The sequence below is a fragment of the Diceros bicornis genome, chromosome 26 (genome assembly GCF_020826845.1).
Source record: "Diceros bicornis minor isolate mBicDic1 chromosome 26, mDicBic1.mat.cur, whole genome shotgun sequence".
NCBI classification, from domain to species: domain Eukaryota; kingdom Metazoa; phylum Chordata; class Mammalia; order Perissodactyla; family Rhinocerotidae; genus Diceros; species Diceros bicornis.
In genome coordinates, this window is record NC_080765.1 from 28,983,286 (window position 1) to 29,006,134 (window position 22,849).

The window sequence follows — 22,849 nt, forward strand, 5'->3', positions numbered from 1 at the left end:
GGTTCCCCAGAGTGCTTCACTTCCCTTACCCACTGCCGGACCGAACATCCCTTGTGTCCCGCCTGGAGTGTTCATCTTGAATCTCGAACCCCAACTCATTCTTCAAGCTTTAGCTCACTCTCCTCTGACTCCAGTCTGAAGGAGATATTCCTCCTCTGTGCCCAGTGTCCATCACCCCTTACCACGATAACAGCAGTTTGCTTTCTTGGAGAATCACCCCCTTCACTCTAAATCCTTGTGGTTAGAGGTGGAGCCCATTTCATTCTCAGCTCCAAGGGTGCAATACAGACCTAAGCCAGTCAAAGTTACCCATCCTCCCAACCCCAGTGATTAGCTCATGGAGAGCAAATTGGCCCAATTTAAGTCAATGAAAGTCAAAACCAAGACTTTTACTGAGAAGGATGGGAAGAGAAAGTCTCTTTCTTTTCCCTGAATATGAAATGAGGAAGATGTAATCTTGGATCTGCCAGGGACCATCACAGAGAAAGAACCTGTCTGACAGAGAAGCCTACAAAGGAAAGCTGGGCCAAGAAAGAGATAGATTACATCCTCTGAGCCCCTGGATCCAGCCATGCCTGAAGCCCATCCCTGGACTTTCCAGTTAACTGAACCCAAAATTTGCCTTTTATTTTATTTTTTGCTGAGTAAGATTCACCCTGAGCTAACATCTGTCACCAATCCTCCTCTTTTTGCTTGAGGAAGATTTGCCCTGAGCTAACATCTGTGCCAATCTTCCTCTATTTTGTATGTGGACCACTCCCACAGCATGGCCACTGACAAGTGGTGTAGGTCCACACCTGGGAACTGAACCTGGCTGCCACAGTGGAGCGTACAAACTAAACCACTTTGCCACCATGGCTGGCCCCAAAATTTGCTTTTTATTGCCTTAGCCAGTTTGAGTTAAGTTTGCATCACTTTCAACCAAATATCAACTTGATATTATAATTGGCTTCTTGCTCATCTATTCCCCCCCCACGAGGTTGTAAGCTTTTATAAGGGGAAAATTTTGTTATCTCTGAGAACTAGCTACATAGTAATCGCTCAATAAATATTTTTTGAACGAATGAAGACAATAACAGCAAGAGAAGGGAGCGGGAAAGAAAGAAAGAGGAAAAGAGAGAAACAGTGTCCAAACCATATTTAAAAAGCAGGGCTGCCCTCACAACCTGAACGCCCACACATCCCAGGAGAAGTCCCCACTGCTCACACCAGCTCTGGTGCCCCTGGAGCCTGGCCCGGCTATGAGGCCAGACCAGATGGACCTGCTTCCCTGGCACTCATTCAGGCTTGCATTGCTTTGGCATTGGTTTTTAAATAACAAAAAAAAAGCAAGAGAGTCTGTCTGAAATATCTACGTGGGGCTCAGAATCTAAATCCTAGTTCTCAAGGGCTTAACTGTCAAAGGCATGATCCACTCCGCCTCTGGCTCCTTGCAAAACCCCGGGGGAGAGACCACTTTGGCTCGAGTCATTCCCACCAATCTACTGCTCAGCCAGAAAGGGGGCCAGTGTTCACTCACGGGAGTGCAGCCAGGAGGAAGGGTGGCATAGAGGACCTGGAAACGTCCCAGTACTTCCACGCCAAACAATTAACCTGAAAGAGTAAAGCAGTTCTAGGAATGTAGTCCAATAATAAGAGCAAACACAGATTGTGCTTTCGGTGTGTCAGGCGCTGTTCTAAGTGCTTTATATATGTTTACTTATTTAATAGAACACCCCACGATGCAGGTACCACTACGGCGCCCAGTTTATGGATGAGAAAACTGTGGCAACAGCAAGACGAACACAAAAACTTAAGTCTGAGAATGCTCGCCACAGTTTTGTTTATAACTACAAGAAAGTGAGAGCTAACCTTAATGTCCCTCAGTAGGGGACTGGTTAAGCAAATTATGGCATATCCATACAATGGAATACTATGCAACTATTATGTTTCCATATGGTAGATTTATATAGATTAACATGGAATGATGTCCAGGCCCTATTTTATTTTATTTTTTAATTTTATTTATTCATTTTTTCCCCCAAAGCCCCAGTAGATAGTTGTATGTCATAGCTGCACATCCTTCCATTTGCTGTATGTGGGACGCGGCCCCAACATGGCCGGAGAAGCAGCGCGTCGGTGCGCGCCCGGGATCCGAACCTGGGCCGCCAGCAGCAGAGTGCGCGCACTTAACCGCCAAGCCACGGGACCGGCCCCAGGCCCTATTTTATATGTATGTGTGTTATATATAAAGTTAAACAGAACAGTGTGTATAGTATGAGCTCATTTGTGGTTTTTAAATTACACGTAAATATGTTTTATATATACCAAAAAACTCTCCAAGTCAACAGCAAACTTTTCCCTGTGGTTACCTCTGGAGCAGGGCTTCTCAGCCTCAGCACTATTGACATTCGGGGCTGGATAACTCTTTGTTGTGGTCCTGTCCTCTGCACTGTGGGATGTTAAGCAGCATCCCTGGTCTCAACCCACTAGACGCTGGTAACATCTCCTCCTGGCGTGACAACCAAAAGTGTCTCCAGATACAGCCAAATGGTCCCCTGTTGAGAACCACTGCTCCAGGGCAAATTTTACTTTCTCACTATTTCTTTTGAAATAATAATTATGTGTTTCCAGGAAAAATATAAACAATAAAGGTAAATTTTCCAATGAACTGGTATTTGAAGGTTCTGAGAACTGGGGAGAGTCTAGGTAAGGGGCTTTTTTAGGGCGACTCTTCCTGCTCGAACATGTAGGCCTTCCTCAAAGCAGGTCTGGCCTCCATCCATTTGATCAGCTATTGGCTTCCCTCCCTTCCCGGGCAAGGCTTTTAATATAGTTCAAAGGTTCTCACAAGGGAACTGGTTAGAAACATAAATTATCAGGCGTCACTCCAGACCTACTATAAGGGAAACTCTGCAAGTAGGGCTCTGCAATCTGTTTGTTAACAGTTTTATTGAGGTATAATTGATATGCAAAGAACTGCACATATTTAATGTGTACAATTTGATGAGTTTGGACATATGCAAAACCCATGATACCATCACCACAATCAAATAATAGACATATCCGACACCTCCCCAAGCTTCCTGTGTCCTTTTGTTTTCATGGTAAGAGCAGTTAACGTGAAATCTACCTTCTTAACAAATTCTGAAATGCACAATACCATATTGTTAACTACAGGCACTGAGTTGTACAGCAGATCTATAGAACTTATTCATGCAGCAAAACTGAAACTTTATACCCACTGAACAACTCCAGCCTTCCAGGTAACGCTGATGCAAGCTCATATTTGAGAACCACTGATAGAATGGACAATCGGAGGGAATGACAGGGCTTCATTAAAATTGCGCACATTCCTCTAATGATCTCAAAGGATTATAAGCCAAGCTTTACGCTTCCTGGCTCTCGGGGAGAGAATTCATTGTTTGGAAACTTCATTCAGATCTGAAGGCACTGAGGCCAGAGTTGGGAAGATGCCTCGTGTATCCGCCTGCTCACCCTCCCAGGACTCTGCACAGCTGGCAGTTTACTTTCAAAGTCCAAACGCTGTTCCCAAGGCCCATTTTCAGTTGCTTAGATACTGTGAAAAGTCAGTTACCGCCTCTGGTCTCCCCAAAGGGTTAAAGCGTCTCCATAACCGTTTGGAAAATGAAGTTTTAAATAAAAAGTGAAATGCTCTTAGAAGATTGTTCCCATTGCAGGCTTCCCCTGGGAAAGATAGGAATGTTGGATGAAGGAATGACCTTCAGTCTCCGGAGAACATAATTATGAACATGCAAAATGGTCCACCTTCCAACCGTATTTACGGTTCCAATCTGAGAATGGAATAACCAGTCTGTTGACACTCTGGCTGTGGAGACATTGGTATTTGGAGCCTTTAAAAAAGAAACTGGAGAAAACCTGGCTCAATATTTGACCCACATCATCACATCCATCTGAATAATCCTGATATAAATATCTCAAGACGCCACAGTCAATCCAGGCCTGGTGACTGGGGTTGGAAGAGAGAAAATAAGAAGCAGAAATGTGCCTCGATGATACCTGATGTGGTGAAAGCAGGGAGAGGTTGTTCTCAAAATACTGGAAATGGGCCAGAAAGGATTCCGCGCTCATGGCATCAATGTGGGAACACGTCACGCCTTTGACCAGCTGCCTCGTGCTAGAAAACAAAACAAGGGACCCAGGAGAAGGGAAGTAGGGAAGAGAGAGGAAGAAGGAACAGGAGAAGGCAGATCTGATCTGACACAGGCTGCCGACGGGACAGCCCAGCTCTCCTTCCGGGAAATCAGGCTCCCCACGCGGAAGGCTCCAAAGAGCCCATCAGCCCCAGGCTGGGTTACCGTCTCCTACCTCAGGAGCTCCGCAGGCCTTCTGGTTGTCTTGGACAGAAGTTCATACAGGAACAAGGCCTGAGGGGAGAGAATGATTGCCAGCATTGATGGAGGGATGGAGCACTCGCTCACCGTGATGAGCATGGCGGTGTGCCCAGGACGGGGAGGCCCTATGGGGAAGGCACGCCACGATCCCACTTTACAGATGGGAAAATGGAGGCTTAACGGGCTATGTTACTTATCAGGGACCACACAACTGCTAAGTGGCAGAGCTGGGATTTGAACTGGTATCCAAGTAATTGCAGAGCCCACGCCCTCACACCTCAGGTGATCCCCTATGCTCTAGGAGGCCAATGAGGAGCAACGCCACTGGGCAGCACGGCTGGAGGTTTACTTCCTGTGCTTTATGAAGCCGCTGTCCAGTCGAGGACCCTCTGTAGGCCCCATGTCCGCGCCCACCTGCCGGCAGCACGCGCCCCCCCTCAAACCCTCCCAGACGGGCACTCTGGGAGAACAATACCCAGTAGGCAGGGGAGTCGTTTGTTTTAAGGAACGTAATTTTACAGAACACCTAACTTGCAGATGCGATCAAGTACAATATTCATCTATTTTATAGACTCTGAAACTTTGAACATAATTCCCCAAACAGAATAAATCATGAGCTGGCATTAGGCGGAGGCGTCTGTGACGTGGCAGCTAGGCCCAGGAGAAAGGAGCAGCAGGGGAGGTTGGTTCCCAGCGCTGTGTGTGTGTGTGGCCCGGGAGATTTCCTCGGGCACAGGGTCAAGTTCTGGGTCACTCCCACAGTCTTCCCCATCTCAGGAATGGCAACTCCATTAATTCAGTTGCTGGGACAAAAATATCTTGATGGCCTCCATGGCAGGATGTGTTTTCCAAAGTGGCCACATATTTTCTGTCCAATATGCTCTTCTAGAACCTTCCAGAACCACTACCCTATCATGAGGTGGAATCTATAGCCCCTCCACTTGAAGCTGGGGGGCCTTTGTGACTGCCTCAAAAGAGTGCAGCAAAAGTGACACTATGTGACTTTCCAGGTGAGGTCATCAAAGCTGACAGAGCTTCTCCAGTCTCTCTCTCTCTCAGGACATACACCTTGGGAGCCCTCAACTGCCCACATAAGGCCAGCCCCCCTAAAGCCACCATTCTGGAGTGTGTTTGATTCCTAGGGCTGCCGCAACAAATTACCACAAACTTGGTGGCTTAAAACAATAGAATTTATTCTCTCACAGTTCTGGAGGCCAGAGGTCCGAAATCAAGGTGTCAGCAGGACCAGGCTCCCTCTGAAGCCTATAGGGGAGAATCTTTTCTCGCCTCTTCCAGCTTCTGGGGGCTCCAGGCGTTCCTTGGCTTGTGGCTGCATCACTCCAATCTCTGCCTCCGTCTTCACACAGCCTTCTCCTCTGTGTGTGTCCAATCTCTTTCGACTATGTCTTCTCTTCTGCTGCCTGGGTCTTCTCCTCTTACAAGGACACTTGTCATTGGATTTAGGGCCCATTCAGATAACCGAAAATGATCTCATCTTGAGATCCTTAACTGAATTAAATCTGCAAAGACTCTTTTTTCCAAATAAGGTCACATTTTCACCCACAGGTTTTGGGTGGCATATCTTTTGGGGGGCACCATTCAGCCCACTACATGGAGAGACCTCATGCAGCTAGAGAGAGACACCCCCAGCTGAGTCTCCCCAGCACAGGTGTCAGACACATGAGTGAGCTTCCAGATGACTCTGGTCTCTACCTGAATCTAATTCATGGGAGACCCTGAGCAAGAACTCCCGGAGCCGGGGTCTGGCCCCGTGGCTTAGCGGTTAAGTGCGTGTGCTCCACTGTGGTGGCCTGGGTTCAGATCCCGGGCGCGCACCGACGCACCGCTTGTCTGGCCATGCTGAGGCCGCGACCCACATACAGCAACTAGAGGGATGTGCAACTGTGACATACAACTATCTACTGGGGCTTTGGGGAGAAAAAGGGAAAAAAAGGAGGAGGATTGACAATAGATGTTAGCTTAGGGCCGGTCTTCCTCAGCAAAAAGAGGAGGATTGGCATGGATGTTAGCTCAGGGTTGATCTCCCACCCTCCCCCAAAAAAAAGAACTCCCAGAACCATGCGCGTAAATAAGAAAACGATCGCTACTGCCACTGAATTGGGAGGCAGTTAGGCAGCAATAGATCACTGGACCATCAGCCTTGACACCTCACTCTCTTTCACACCCACATCCAATCTGACGGCCAATCCTGTTGCCATTACCTTCAAAATGTATCCAGAATCTGACCATTGGTCACTACCTACATTGCCACCTCCTAGTCTGAGCCAGCCACTGTTGTCCCTCGCCTGAATTAGGCAATAGCCTCCTAACTGGTTCCTTTGCTCCCTCTCTGCTCCTCTCAATTCAGCCCCCACGCAGCAGCCCAGTGATTCTTTGAAAATAGAAGTCAGATCTCGTCCCTTCTCAGAGCCTCCTCCAGCTCCTCTTCTCACCCAGAGTGGAAGGCAGTCCTCACAGTGCCCGTGAGGTCCCAAAGATCGGCGCCTCCACTCTCTGAGCTCAGTGAGGTTGTCTCTGGCTACCCTGTCTAAAACACTCACTACCCGCCCTCCAAAACCCTTCCCCATTCCCCGAGTTATTTCCTCCTTAGCGCTCATCAGCATCTAACACAGCACACATTTGACTTACTAATCTTACGTATTGTCTATCACCCCCACAAGGATGGAAGCTCACTGAGGGCAGGGACTCTCCTCTGTTTTGTTCAATTCTGCGTCCCCAGCACCAGCACCATGAACAGCGCCCGGCACGTAGTGGGCAGGTGCTCCGCAAACACTGGATGAGTGAATGCAATGGAAGCGTGGACTCAACGAAAAGGAAGTCAGGAAAAGTCCTAAGGTAGCACATCGGCCTCCACAGCACATTCCACCCCATGCTTCCGTGCTGGCAGCATTAATAATACACATAATAACTGCTAATATTTATAGCACACTGCCCACGTGCCAGGTGGTGATTATGTATATATATATATATATATTTCTCTTATATCATTGATTCTCATGAGAAATTATCCCCATTTCCACAAGAAACTGAGGCCAAGTAAGGGGAAGTAGAGACCCCAAAGTTAATAAATGGCAACACCCGAATTCATGCTCAGGTCTTGTCTAACTTCTTAACACTACACTATTCTGCCCCCTGAGTTTAATCACATAGAAATAAGTTTCTTTTACCAAATTAACCTGAAAACAGACCCTTCCCACAAGACAGTCAGAAGCCCAGGCACAATCTGTGGGCCTCGTGTTCATACCTGACTCCTCCGAAGTTCCTTTTCCTTGAGGACTGTAGCGTTGAATCCGGGTTCCTTCCATAAATCAAAGAGAGACACTTCCTTAAAGAAAGCCCCTTGTATTTCCACAACACCTGAGGTGGTATCTCCTGCTTCGATCATCTGCCAAAGTGAGAAGAAACATAAGAAGAAGCATGTAGAAGGTGCACTGAACTTTGGGTAAGGGCCAGGCACTGTGGCAAGTGCTTCACGGGCAACAAAATCCATCAGATCTGCTCAACAACCCAATGAGGTGAGGACTATCCTTATCCCCATTTTACAGGTAAGAAAACGAGGCTTCATGAGCAATTGGTTGAAAGTCGGTAAGTCAGATTCAAGCCCGAGTCTGTCTTATTCCAAAACCCAGGCTCTTCAGTTTAACCATATGTGCTGCTGCCCTCTGCAAGGCAGATGCTGGTGTTCTAGGTAAAACCCCTTAACAGATTTTGCAACTGGACGTAGCAGGTCTGATAGAACAGGATGCCCCAAAGACCCCCTGCCAAATGAGAAAGAGGAACATAGGCGTGACTTTGCATCATGGAAGGGGCTTTCAGAAGCACTCTGGGAACTGCAGGATTCACTTCTAGATTTGAAAAACAAACTTCTAAAACATTATTATATCAAGAAACCTAATTTAAGAAAGGCTTCCAGATTAGACTGGTTAGGGAGAGAATGGGGTCTCGGAAGAAATACAGCATGACCCGAGGGGCTCTTTCTGGAATGAGGGAGGGTGGGCATCGGGAGAAGACATTCTCCAGACCAAACCCACAGCAAGGGCAGAGCTAACCCCAGCCCTGAGCCAATGGCCCAAAGTCACAGCCCACTGCCCACACCCAAACCCACGTGCTCTCTGAGCCATGCAGCCGAGGACCAGATGTCCTCCTCTCACCTTGCTGAGGATACCCTGCTGCTGGGCAGGCGACAAGTCAGACACGTGCAGGGAGATGGTGCTCCTCAGGATGTGTAAGAGGTCCCTGCGATCCATGCCGTAGAAGGCCTGGGTGCCGAGCCCAGCCAGCAGCACGCCCATCTGGCTGACACTGTAGAGGGACAGCACCTGGGCGAGGACCAGCCACAGGGAGGTGAGGCTCTGCTCTGGCCTCTCACCTCTCAGACATTTACCAGGCCCCGCTGCATGCTGGGTACTGGGATGGGCACTTGGGGCACCGCGGTGAACAAGACACACGCTGCCCTCCCAGACTTTCCTTCCTTCTATCAGGAAAGAGAGTTCAACATCAAAACACGAGACTGGTGGTAACTGCCCCGCTGCGGGAATTATCCTGCTACCTGAGGCCACAGTGTAAACATCAAAAGGCGGTGACCCATGCACCACAGCTGACTAGGCAATGGGCTTTTTTGTGTTTAATTTGAACCAGCTGACAACATTTAAAAATTGTAGGAATTCCCATAAAAATCCAGATTTGAGTTTCTGTTTTTTTCAAAAAAATCTGCACATCAGGCAATCCTGGGCCCACATCAGCAACAATGGGTAAGAACTGGCCAGCAGCCACCCCTTCAGGCTGGTCACAGGGCTCTCGGTTCACCCAGCCCCCACCCCCTCTCACAGCGCCTTGAGACAGCCAGCTTCTCTCACTGTGTCACCTGACAGGAATCTGACAGCAAAGCCCCACGCTCATCTATCTCCATGTAGAAGCTCTGAGTTGAAATACAGAAATGTTTCAGGATGTAAGTCTAATATTGTATGACAAATATGATTGTAGCTGGCTGCCCTATCAGGAATTATACTTGTTTTCTTCCCCTCCCTGGAAGTGAAGACGCCAGATAGTTTTCCATATAATCAGGGACAGTCCTTGGTTCTACAAAAAGACAGTTGAGTGGTTTCCTTTAGTTATTCTCTTAGAAGGGATAGTCTCTTACTGTCCCCAAAGAAGGCAAGATCTTTCGAGCTCTTGGCTTCTTAGTAAAAGTCGCCTCACCCCTTGTGGGAAGAGTTGGACACTGGGAAAGAAACAAGCCACTTTGTCCAAGGCTGGGAGGGGACAAGACAGTCTCCCTCAGCTCCCGAAAACCAAATTCACAGAAAACTGGCCAGATGGACCCACGTGGCCCCAGTCAAAACAGAAGGACTGCAAAGTCTTCAAACTAAAGTCACCATGAGGCTAGAAGTGACTAGAAGAATGGGCCAGCCTTGGCCTTGAGTCAGAAAGTGAGAATGGGTGTGCAGTGGTCATGGCGCCATCATGGATGTAGTTCGCATGGGCGTCAAGTAAGCAGGCTTTGGAGCCAAATGCCCTAGGTTCAATCCCAGCTGTGTCCCTTTTATATGGCCTTGGAAATTCCCTTATGTGCTCTCTGCTTCCCCTGAATGACCTGGAAAATGAAGGTTATAACACTACTGACCTCACAGAGTTGTTGGGAAGATTAAATGATTAACTCACTTAGAACAGAAGTGGCACACAGTAAGTGCTTAGTAAATGTTTGTTATTATCGTCATATTGGCATTGGTCCCAATCCAATCTTCACGAGCCAGTTTGCATCCTGGGAAGTGGATATGCATGTAAACTGAAAAAGCAGGACGCCAAAATGCTTAGGGGTCAAGTCTCTGGACCCTTTCCACTGGGTCTGGCACAGCGAGACTAATTCCCCAGGAAAAGGTCCATTTCCCACCCCAGGAGCAGCTAGAGCATGGACTAAGGCTCCTGTCCCCTCCAAACAGGACCTTCCATGGGGACAATTCTCTCCCTGCAGCCCAAGACTGGAATAAAATAGCATTATCTCTGATCCCAGAATGAGGGATGTGTTCACAGCCTCAACAACAAGCAAAGAAATCCTAGGGTGGGTGCCACACACTGCTCAGTATCTCAAGACAGCTAACCCTCATCGCTCATACTCCAGGTCATGTGTTGTGTCTACCTCTTCCTGTACTGACTCAAACAATCGCTGCAGCAGTCTTGTGGAGTAGGGGCTATTGTTATCCTCATCTTACAATTAGGGAAACTGAGGCAAAGAGAGGTTAAGCCAATCGTCCACTGTCACACAGCCAGTAAATGGCAGAGCAAGGATTCGGACCCAAGTAGTCCTCCTCAGCACCATCTTCTTACTGCTTGGCTGCCCCTGCTGTGTGTGGATAAGCGGCCCTCGGGTCTCAGGACATTAAAAAAGAGTTCTAAGCTCCAACTGACCTTCTCATGGGCCAAGTATTTGGCAGACAAGATGACGACCTGGCTCTTGGACCAGCCTGAGACCTGGTTGAGGGTAGAGATGGCGCTGTGCACAGCCTCGGGGGAGAGGGATTCCAGCTGACTCTGGGTCAAGCCCACAACCGCATCAGACAAAGAGCCCAGAGTCTCATTGAGGGTGTGGTTCTCCGTGGCGATGTCCAGGAGGTTGGCTTTGAGCTAGAAGGGGAGCAAGCCGGAATGAAGATAGACAGCAAGCAGAACGGTGGTTCCCTCTGACTACATCCTGGGATGGAAGGAGTCCACAACACCCTCACCCCACCCTGCCCCATCAGAGGGAGAAGGACTCCTCCAAGCCCGGACAATGAGTCATCCCACTGAGAACGCCGCCTCCTCTAGCCTTGGCCTTAATATGCCACAAATTCACTGTGGGCTTCATTTAAATATTAATTTGCTATTAAATCAACCTTAAAGCATGGCAGAAGGAAATTTTGTGCACTTCACCCATAACTCCACACTCTTGTAGCATCTAGTTTCCTTTTGTGACCTTGAACTCCATATCCATACATATGGCTGTTTTTCTTTCATAAAATATCCAGAGGAGTTTTCATGATAATATACAATCTGTGTAAAAATAACTCTCAACGGTAACATGAAAGTAAAAGTGTCCTGAAAATCCTACCTCATAAAAATAACTATGATTAGTGATTGGGTGTATATGTTTCCAAGACTTCCTATGCCTTTATAAATCCTATGCACTTCATAAACCACGGTATGTAGTTTTTACATAGTTGTAATATGAATGAAAGTGCGATTTTCTGCTCTATATTTTTCACTTAAAATTACGTCACGTTTCCGGGATCACCTAAATTATTTTATAATATGCCTGTCTAGTTATAGTTGTGTCTCCCAACTGCTTCCAGTAGCGAAAATGATACATTCACCTATCGTAACATGAACTCTGTACAAAAAAATGAGAACAGTTCATGTTTTTTGTTTTTAAATAGAGAATAACGCTTTTTTTTTTTTTTTTGCTGGGAAAGATTTGCTCTGAGATAACACCTGTTGCCAGTCTTCCTCTTTTTTTTTTCCTCCCCAAAGCCCCAGTACAGAGTTGTATATTCTAGTTGTAAGTCCTTCTAGTTCTATGCGAGCCGCCACCCCAGCATGGCTACTGACAGAGGAGTGGTGTGGTTCCGCACCCGAGAACTGGGCGCGGGCCGCCACAGTGGAGCGCACAGAACTTCAACTGCTAGGCCATCAGGGCTAGCTCAAAGAGTTCATGTTTCAACACCTGAATTTGTATGAACAATATATTCATTTCAGAGGTGTGCACACCAGTGTTTCAGGCAATACTGAAATGGCCACTGGGGGGCAGCAGAGAGAAGCGAAAGAAACAGCAGTTCCAGCTCCTGGTTCTCCACATTCAGCAACTTCTTCCCTGGGTCTGCTTCCGCTTCTGTATAAACGAAGGAGTGGACTAGAGCAGCGCTTCTCCGAGTGCGCTCCTCCACCAGCAGCATCAGCATCTCTCCTGGGAACTTGTTAGAAATTCTTAGGCCCCACCCCAGACCTCCTGAATCAGAGACTCTGCAATCTGTATGTCAACAAGCCTTCTGGATGATTCTGATGCACCTTCAAGTTTAAGAACTACTGACCTAGATGATCCCAAAGGCTTCTTTCGTATCTAATTGTACCTGACTTTCTCGCTCAGGGCTGCCACGGCTACCCTTGTGGCCTTAAAATACATTTATTTTCTTATTTTCACTTGAGCTTGCTTGGGAGGGATTCTTTTCCCTGAAAAACAAAAATATGTACTGACCAAGACAGATGGTAATGCCGAATGTCAACTGTGATTGGGGATTTTATGGTTATGTGTAAAGCTGCTGTGGAATTACTGATGGCATTATCAAGCTTTTCTTTAATATTGTTCTCATGTCATCTTTTCAATTAAAAAAAAAATGAGAAGGACCAAAAGAAGTCAGAGAAGCAGGACAGTACTGAGACTTCAAGGGGAGAAAGATGAGAGAGATGGGGAGGAGGGCGACAATGGGTGACAGTCTGCAGGTGCCAATTTGCCCAGAACTTTGGTCTAGAAATTCAGTGCATACGTTCTAACCCAGTGCCCTCAATCGTGGCTGCGCCGGAATCATCTGAGGAGCTTTTAAAACAGGTCACACCCAGGCCACACCCCAGACCAATAAGGTGAGAATCTCTGGGGGCGGAGCCTGGCAGGGTGTTGCTAAGCAGAGCCAAGTTGGAGAACCACTGCTTTATCTCCCTGTTCTTCCAGCGGGTCACGGGACCACCAGCAGCTTCAGGATCCCCTGGAAGCTTGTTAGAAACAGTCGCAGGCCCCACCCAGACCTACCTAATCAGAATGTGCATTTAAGATCCCCAGCCGAGGCTTATGCACATTTAAGTTTGAGGCGGCTGCTCTGATAGAATTTTGATCTATCCAAGCTTCTTCCTACACTGTTTTTTCTTGTTTCTTTCCACTTGAAGCTCATCCCAGGATTTGAGATACCACCTGCTATGGCTGGACTAGATCCGGATTAACCCACGTGTTTTCTCTCAAAGGCCAGGCAGGACCGTTGTCCCCATTTCTCTAGCGAGTGAAACTGAGGCAGAGGCCCCAGGGCCTTGCGTCCCATCTGCACCTTCTGAACTCCGGCCTGGAAGCCCCTCAGGTGGCTGCACTTGATCATCTGGTGAAGGAGGACTTGGGCCATGGCGGCATCCAGCAACTCCAGGTCATTGTAGAAACAAACCAGCAGGCCCAGCCTGTGTGAGAAAATACGGGATGCTGGCGGAGGGCCCAGGGCTGGGGGCCGCAACCACAGCCCCGCCCCAGTCGGAACCAAGGGGGTCATGATCATAGCAGCTGCCCCGTACCAGGTACTGTGCTGAGTCTATCTCATCACAACAACCCTGCGAGGAAGGTGGACTCATTAAGCCCATTTCACAGAAGGACAAACTGAGACTCAGAGGGATCACGAGACCTGCCCCAGGGAAGTAGTGGAGCTGGGACTTAAACCTAGATCCATCCAATTATGTCATCTCTCCTCCTGGGGCCATAAGGAGCACAAGGAAAGAATGGTGCTGAGTTGGCCACACAAAACTCCCCATTTTCCACATGGAGATAAGGGGTTTGTCCACCCTGAGGGATTCACTGAGGTAGAGATTGATTTCCAGGATACTTTACAACCTACATCCCCAAATGATGATGACCTCAAAAGGAAAAAAAAAAGACAGGAGGCAGAACAGTGTAGGGGCAGAGGTGGGATTTGAACGCTAGTCTAGCTGGGAGCACTATACCTAGTGGTTAAGAGCACCGCTTCAGGCCAACTGGAGTGTGAAGCCCAGCTCTGTGAGGTGTTTGACCTCCAGCAAGTTACTTAAGCTCTCTGCAAGACTGCTGCACACAGTTGTACAGTGCACACACTCTACTACTGTACAGGGTGGTCCTGCCTCTCTGAGCCTTTAATAAAGGGGAGGTTTGCTTTGTTCATCATAGCACAACATAATAAATATGATGACTGTAGGAGTGAGGAGTAGTATGAGAGTTAAATGAGATGAGGCATACCTACTAATTAACATACTTCCTGGTGGATACTAAGCACGCATTCATGAATGGATGCTCTCAGAGTTAGTATGAAATCTACTTGACTTAGCATGGCTGGACCACCTAGCCACCTAGCCACCATGCTCAACCTGGCTCCACCCTCTCAGAAGGACACTGATACGCCCAGACATGTCCACAGGAGAGCAACCAGGTCGGGAAAAGGATTTGAAAATGTGTCTGACGAGAAAAGAAGATGGGGGGAAGTGAAGACTGAATATTAATAACTCTAATATCTCTTGAGCACTTACAATGTGTCAGGTGTGTGTAATCCTTACGAGGACCTTACTGAGGTAGGCAGGTTACCATCTCCCATTGTACAGATGGGGAAATGGAGGCACAGCGAGGTGCAGTAACATGGCCAAGATCACACAACTTGCAAGTGGCAGACCCAGGATTAAATCCGGAAGTCTGGCTCCAGGTCCCATGTTCTTAACCACTCAGCTATTTTTGGTGTAACCATAGAAAAACAGGGCCCATGCTGATGGGTGAAAGTTACTAGAGATGGGGGAGAAGGTGTAATGGTTTTATATGAGAACATTCTCTACCGGTGCCTCTTTGCAAAAATTTAAGGTAATACGGTGATGTCAGAGGAAGCCCTGTGACAGCGAGGCCCTGGGAGATGGAGAGAAGACGGCTGAACAGTGCTCAGCACCCCTCCCCATTGCACGCTCCCTCCCCTGACATTCAGACCCTTTCTGGGATCACCCTGGCCCTCCCCTGCTGGAAATGGTTCTGGGGATCATGTTACAATCACTAAATTCTAGAGCTGATCTCATCCAGGTGCTACCCACCTAAGAGTCGAGATAACGAAGGGTTTGCAAATATAGGGACTCACGAGCTATTTCCAATACTCGACCCAACCTAATGGAAATTACACTTTTACGTCCGAATGGATGGAGGACTGAGTATTTAAAATGTTCCATTTCCATGCTCGGAGCTGGAATCATAGCACTTCATAAGGTTGCACAAAACGTCTGGCACACAGGAGATGCTCAGAAAGCATTCGTCCCCACCCTGCACTTCAGAACCCCTTCAAAGGGTGTTTTCTTTGGAGAACCATCTCCCCTCATGCACAGAGACATGAGTATTACAGAGATGGACCAGCCGCCCCCCGTCCCTCCCCGGGGTCTTTTGCTGCTCCCAGGAAGCTGATGCTTAGACGGCATCTTGGGAAACAGCTCCGAGGGCCCAGGGCCCGCGCCCCTCGCCTGTGGATGGTAGACGTATTCCTCATGTCGAAGCTGGAGGAGCTGATCCTCTCCAGAAACGCCTGCGCCAGTTCAGGCGTGATGTCATAAACCGTGTCCAGCTGCTTGGTGGCGTTGTCATAGCTGATAAACAGCCCAATCTGGCGGACAAGGACAGGAAGATGGGTGAGGAGGGCGGAAGTGGCCCCGTGCAGCCCCACCCTGGCGGTCTGTGCTGTGCCCCATCCCAGATGCCCGCTCTTCATGGTCATTGATTTCCTAGTGGTCACTGACTGCTACTTTGGTCTCCTCTTCAACACAACTGTTATTTAGGGAAGTATTATTTTTTAATATCCGAGCAGTTGAACTTTCTCAGATTTACACATTTATTTCTAGATTTGTTATACTGAGGTCAGAGAATGGGATCCACATATTTTCTGCTTAGTGGAATCAGAGGTTTTCTCCAGTAGATGAGGGAGTTTGTAAACGGCCCTCTGGTGATGAAAAAGTGTGTTCTCTTTGTAAGATACAAATATAAGTATATTCAACTTTATTAAACGTACTATTCAAAGTCTTTCTATTCTTGTTCGCTTTTTGCCTATGTGTCCAATGGTGTCACACTAAGTCTCCTGTATTTCAATGCACTGTTACTCTGTGCTTAAAGGACTCAAAAATCACCTCTCCCTCATGGATTGTACTTTGTCCATATAAAAGTCCCTTAGTGTTGGTGCTCTGTGGCTTCTCCTCTCTTCTCTACATTTTTAGATGATGAAAAAAAGTTGCAAATGGCCTCTTGATCTTAGAAATTCCCCCCAGGGGCCCAGCTTCCTAAGAATTTAACCTCTATATATTTCCCAAAATTCACTCAACATTGGGAGAGTAAAATGCAGGTTTAATCCATTTTATAACTGAGGGTTATAACATTAAAAGAGATATTCCTAGCCACCGAGGAAAAAGAGGAACCTAGTTACGCCTCTGGTTTCTTTCTTTCTTTTTTTTTTTTTTTTTGAGGAAGATCAGCCCTGAGCTAACATCCATGCCAATCCTCTTTTTGCTGAGGAAGACTGGCCCTGAGCTAACATCTATTGCCAATCCTCCTCCTTTGTTTTTTCCCTTTTTCTCCCCAAAACCCCAGTAGATAGTTGTATGTCATAGTTGCACATCCTTCTAGTTGCTGTATGTGGGACGCCACCTCAGCATGGCCTGACAAGCGGTGCATTGGTGCGCGCCCGGGATCCAAACCCCGGCCGCCAGTAGCGGAGCACGCGCACTTAACCGCCAAGCCACAGGGCCGGCCCCTGCCTCTGGTTTCATAATAGCCAGACATGGTTGGGTCAATCGGTTCTTGATCAAGCCAGTCATTTCATGTAAGCACTTCTCTTACTGACCAGGAGAAAGTCAGAGTACACATGATAAAAACTGGAGGCAAGCCCCAAACTTTTTATGAATGCCTCCTTGTTGGCAGCACTCTTAGAGGCTGCATTCCAGAATCATGATGCCCAAGGGATTTTAGTGTCATTGTGGCCACTTCAAGAGAAGGAGAGAGACAGGCTGACCAGTGAGTTAGGTAACCTTAGAACATGTCAATTTCTCCACCATCAACTCTAGAGTTAAAATCCAATCATTGCTCATGCTGCAGTAGCTATCAATAGAAGTAGCTATAAATAGAAGTAGCTATTCATCCATGTCGCTTTTGATGTGGGTTCATGCTTCCAAGGACTGGAAACTTTACAGCTATTGTCCTTGGCCTTTCTTGAATACAAAAATACCCTTAAATGATTTTTGGTTCAGAGCCAACACTCTCTTTCATGTTTGCTCACATCAGAGCTATCTTAGTTGTCCACAACTCTCTCTTTTCTTAGCTCTTCTATACTAGAACACAGTCCGATGGCTGACCACTTGAGGCCTCATTCCAAGAGTTTTCTTTAGAGGCTCAAGATATATGTGGCAGAAGTGGGTGTCCAATTGCCAGGGCACCTTGACTGGCTGGCCGAGCACGAAAGGTTTAGAATATACCTTACCCCAGATGTGTCAGTAATAGGAACATGGAAAGGTACTTTTCCAACTTACTTCTATAGGACTAATGTTCATAATTTCTTCAAATGATAGGTGAACCATATATCTGCCCAAAATCCATAAGTCTTCTGCAGTGACCCATGAAACAGAATCATCTGCAAAAAATAAATAAATGGGTAAATAAGTAAACAAAGTAAATAAATGAATAAAAGCCTTTGCACTGGTATGTGATAGTCAAAAGCATCTTTGATGTCAGGACCTCCTTCTTGCACTCATTAATTCATTAACTCATTCAACAACCATTTTGGGGGAGCCTCCAACCCGTGAGATGCTATACTACACAGGCAACCCCAGATGTCCGCCACCTGAGGCGGGTTTGTTACTCAATAGTATGGTCACGGGACCAGCCCCATCAGCATCACCTGGAACTTATTATAAATGCAGATTATGTTTTAAGACTTAAGACCACAAAATACAGTTTTATTTTTAGTTCACTTAGTAACTAACTTGAAATATGTTTGACTCTCCTTTATTACTGCCAGTAACAACCATTATCTTCCTTATTGATGATCACCATGCTACTACACTTGAGCCAAACTGAACTACTCATCCTTCCTCATGTGCACCTCAAATGTTCTCCAAATCTTCGCTCGCTTGGACCCTTCACATCAGCTGGAATGCCTTTCCCCTAACTCTTCTGCTTCCAAATCCTATCTTCAAAATTAAGCTCAAACGGTTTCCTCTTCCTTAAAGCCTTTTCTTGTCTCCCCAGTCAGTGGATGTCAGTGGGACTTTAAGAACCATCATGTCCAGGATGCAACTTCAGGTTTCACTGAGCTAGAATTGGCCACCATTGCCCCCAATCCTTCAGTAAAGGACTTTTACACACAACAACATTGTGTTGGTGGCATTTTGGGGAAATGAAAGCAGGAGGGGAGCATTTACAGGGTGTAGGGAATCAGTCACCAAGAGCTGTTGCAGGAAGCCGTGGGCAATGGCCGATGCCCAGATGAGATGGTGAAGTCAGCTCCTGTGTGGGCTGAGTCACAAGAACAACAGGGTGCATCCCCAACCCAGGAATCGGAGCTGTTGGGGGTAGCACAGCCAGATGTCCTACATTCCCCTAGATGGGGACTCTGGACATTTGACTCGGTTATGAGAAGGGTGGCCCCAGAAGGCTAGAGAATTTTGGGGGAAAATCACTAAATTCACCAAGAACCAAGTTGAATTGTTCATTTTTAATTAATCAGTAAGTATGAACTGTGTTTCTGCAGACCAGGGATCCCTAAGATTGGGATATTTTTAACACCCAAAGTATTTCCAGTTACCTTATGGAATTTCATGAAAGAAAAAAAAGTTCAAAGTCCAAATAGAAATCATTTTAATTCACTTTAGTTTAATAATGAAACATATCATATAGGAATTTTAGAAGGAAAGTCTGTCTTTAGAAGAAGTCTAAGGGTTGAATGGCTTTCTCAGGGTTACATAGTGAGATTCAGATTCTTGGAGGCCATAATTACACACCAGGCAGAGAGAACTCGGCTGCTTTGAAAACATTGACTATTCTGGTGTTTAATGCGGGCCGGCCCCCTATATTCAAATCTCAGAGCTTAACTCCAGGAAAAGGATTGGTTGGCACTCCCTACACTAGCTACCTTTCTGTTTACCCGACACATCCAGCTCATTCCTACCTCAGGGCCTCTGTGTCTGCTGGTGCCACTGCCTGGAACGCCCTTCCTCCAGAGCCTGGCATGACTGTTTCCATTTCTCATTTTTGTCTCAATTCAAATGTCACCTGCTTGGAGAGGTCATCTCTGATCTTAGCCCAGGGGTTGGCAAACTATAGCCCATGGGCCAAACCTAGCCCGCCACCTGTTTTTACCACCTGCTAGCTTGGTTTTTACACTTTTAAAGAGTTGAAAGGAAAATCAAAAGAAGAATATTTTTTGAAACGTGAAAATGATATGAAATTCAAGTTTCAGTGTCCATAAATAAGGTTTTACTGGGACACAGCCACGCCTGTTCATCTATTGTCTATGTCCATTCCACGCTATAACATCAGAGTTGAGTAGTTGAGACAGAGACTGTAGCCCACAAAGCCTAAAATATTTACTCTGGCCCTTTACAGGAAACATTTGCCAAGCACTGTTCTAGTCTAAAGTGGTAACCCTTTCCATGGCATTCATCCATTTTATTCTCTTCATAGCAGTACAAGCATCTGAGTTATCTCTCTCGCTCTCTCTCTTTTTTTTTTTTATTTACTTGTTTAAAATGTTTCTCCACCTACCCTCCCACAAGAAAACAACAGCTCCATGAGAACCAAGACTTTGTCTTCTTTTCCTCTCTGTCCCCAGTGGCTGACACATACTACACTTTTTTTACATGTTTATTCTGTTTACATGACTGACACTAAGCATTCAACAAGTTGAGGCTATCCAAGAAATTGTTTGCATTACTCTACATAGCCATTCTTTTCTACATTTCTCTTTTTTTCCCAATTGTGGTAAAATACACATAACAAAATTTACCATCTTAGCCATTTTTAAGTGTGCAGTTCAGTGGTATTAAGTACGTTCACTTTATTGTGCAACCATCACCACTATCCATTTCCAGAACTTTTTTCATCTTGCAAAACTGAAACTCTGTACTCATTAAACAATAACTCCCCATTCCTCTCTCCTCTCAGCCCCCGGCAACCACCATTTTACCTTCTGTCTCTAAGAATTTGACTACTCTAGGACATAGTTGGTTTTTAATAAACATCTGTCAACTAAATGAATCCTGACCTATTTCTGCTTTGGTTGCCAGAAAGCTTAGCACTAATTGTCTGTGCTTTATTGCTTAGATTTTCTTTAAAAAAATGATCTTGTCTCTCACTCTAATACAGATGTTTTAATACAGATTTTGAACTCGTTACCTTATTCTAAAGGTTCTCATTGAGTCTAAGACGCCATCACTATTTACATTCCACTAAGAAACCAGGATGCACCATTAATCGTGAGATACAGACGCATCCTTACTTCGGAGACTTCAACACGGGAAAAGTGCACTGATGAAATGGGCTGGGCGTTTTATTCCATAAGCCACATGAAATCCTTTTTGGAAGTTGTGGGAGGGAATCATAAGTGACAATGAAATCAAATCCCTCTTTTCAGAGATGAAGCACCTCTTTCGAGGATGAACGCCCCCTACACGTGATCCCACCTCAAAGCATGGGCTCACCAGTGGTGTTGGAGGAGGTCTGCAAAATCCCGGTCATCCACGAGTAGAGAGCTCGCTGGGAATGGGCCGAGGTTCCGTCGTAGAGCTCTTTGAACACAGCAGATCTAAATGACACAAACATGAGTGTCAGGTAAGGAACAAATAGGCGGCAGCTGCTCTGAGGCCGGGTCAGAACAGCGAGTGTACTTGAAGCCATCTTGTGCTAAAAACCTTCCTGCTCCCTTGCTCTATGTAGCTATGTTCCCATTTCTCCTCTTCCCCTCACAGCTACCTTCCAAAGAGTGGTCTCCACTTTCTCACCTCTTGGTCACTTTTTTTTTTTGTAACAGCTTTATTCAGATATAATTCACACGCCATACAATCCGCCCATTTAAAGTATACAATTCAATGGTTCCCAGTATATCCACAGAGTTGTGCAACCATCACCGCTATCAATCATAGAACATTTTCAGCACCTCAAAAAGAAACCCTGTACCCTTTAGCTATCAGCCCTGAACCTCCAGTCACCCCAGCTTCTAGAAACCACTAATCTACTTTCTGTCTATATAGATTTGCTTCTTCTGGACACTTCAGATAAATGGAATCATACAATATGTCATCTTTGTGTCTGGCTTCTTTCACTTGGCATGATGTTTTCAAGGCTCATCCACATTGTAGTGTGTGTCAGTCCTTCATTCCTTGGTATGGCCAAATTCTACTCCATTGTACGAATGTACCACATTTTGTTTATCTATTCATCAGTCGATGGACATCCAGGTTGTTTCCACCTTTTGTTGGTTATGAATCACGCTGCCATAAACATTCGTGTACAAGTGTTTGTGTGGACATAAGTTTTCATTCCTCTTAGGTATATACCCAGGAGTGGAACTGCTGGGTTAAATGACAACCCTATGTTTAGCCCTTTGAGCAACTGCCAGACTATTTTCCAAAGTGGCTACGCCATGTTACATTCTCACCAACAGTGATGAGGGCTCTGATTTCTCCACATCCTCACCAACAATTGTGATTATCTGACATTGTGATTATAGACATCCTGCTGGGTGGGAAGTGTCTTGGTCACTTTTTAAGCCACTGCAATCTCATTTTCCCACCACCACCCCACTCCTAGTGGCCCAAGTCGCCAAGGACCTCCTTGTCGCCATATCCAGGGGTCCCATTTGGTCCAAACACGATTTGACCTTTCACAGGATTTGGCCCTGATCACCGCTCTGGTTCATCCTGCAAAATAGCTGTGTCTCCTCATGCTGGAAGCCTTCCCTCACCCCCACCCACCACCACTGGATATCAGTTCACCAAATGACCAATTCGCCAACCTTTTCTAAGCTTAAAGTTTATCTCTGCCACTCTCCCAGTCATTTCATACATGAATAGGCAAACTTTCCCTGAAAGCCATCTTCTAATATCTTCTCTCTGTACTTTTCTTCTTCTTCTTCTTGTTTCGTTTTCTTGTTTTTTCATAAGAGCAGAGTAGATGAAAGGGACAGGAGATCGATACGTTCTGGACAAATGGTAAATGTCATTTAAGGGAAAGCTTGCCCATCTGCACAAATGCTGGCTCTATCATTCCCTAGAAGTCTTACCTAGGGCAAGTTATGTCATCTCTCTGTGCCACAATATCCTCATCTGAGAAATGGGGATGGGATTAATGACTTCATCCTCACAGAGAGAGGAGGGATGGCAGGGTAGGGGAGGAAGAGGGCAAAGCTGGGGCTCAGGTCACCTGGGTTCAGATTAAGTCAAGCCCCACGGGTTCACCTGAGGGATGCTGTCTCCTCTTTGGGCCTCAGTTTCTTCATCTATGAAAGAAAGCGTTGGATTAGATGAAGCCCATTAGGATGACTTCAGTGCAAGTGAGGACTCCCCTCAAGAACTGAGACTCTGGAGTCGGGTAATGTGATATCTGTATTATTCTGCTGTCTTTCTGTCTACAAGGCTTGTCACCTTTCCCCGGCTCATATTCAGGGTCTATACAAAGTTTCCATAGTGATCATCTGTGGGTTTTGACTGCCCAGCATCTATCC

The 22,849-nt window shown here is 46.5% G+C and overlaps 1 protein-coding gene across 2 annotated transcripts in view; it reads right to left on the reverse strand.

Moving 5' to 3' along the window:
- The window catches only part of OTOA (otoancorin), a 57,125-nt gene that overhangs the window by 23,823 nt on the left and 10,453 nt on the right, over positions 1-22,849 (reverse strand). Inside the window, exons 8-17 of one of the 2 annotated variants that reach the window (XM_058570579.1) lie at positions 20,829-20,932; positions 17,661-17,761; positions 15,612-15,751; positions 13,439-13,562; positions 10,782-10,997; positions 8,528-8,695; positions 7,621-7,761; positions 4,330-4,388; positions 4,021-4,138; positions 1,520-1,593 (exon numbers count right to left, since the gene is read on the reverse strand). In XM_058570579.1, coding sequence (XP_058426562.1) covers positions 1,520-1,593; positions 4,021-4,138; positions 4,330-4,388; positions 7,621-7,761; positions 8,528-8,695; positions 10,782-10,997; positions 13,439-13,562; positions 15,612-15,751; positions 17,661-17,761; positions 20,829-20,932 — 1,245 coding nt within the window. Of the gene's footprint in view, positions 1-1,519; positions 1,594-4,020; positions 4,139-4,329; positions 4,389-7,620; positions 7,762-8,527; positions 8,696-10,781; positions 10,998-13,438; positions 13,585-15,591; positions 15,752-17,660; positions 17,762-20,828; positions 20,933-22,849 lie in introns of both variants that reach the window. The other variant, XM_058570578.1, reaches the window with a different exon arrangement.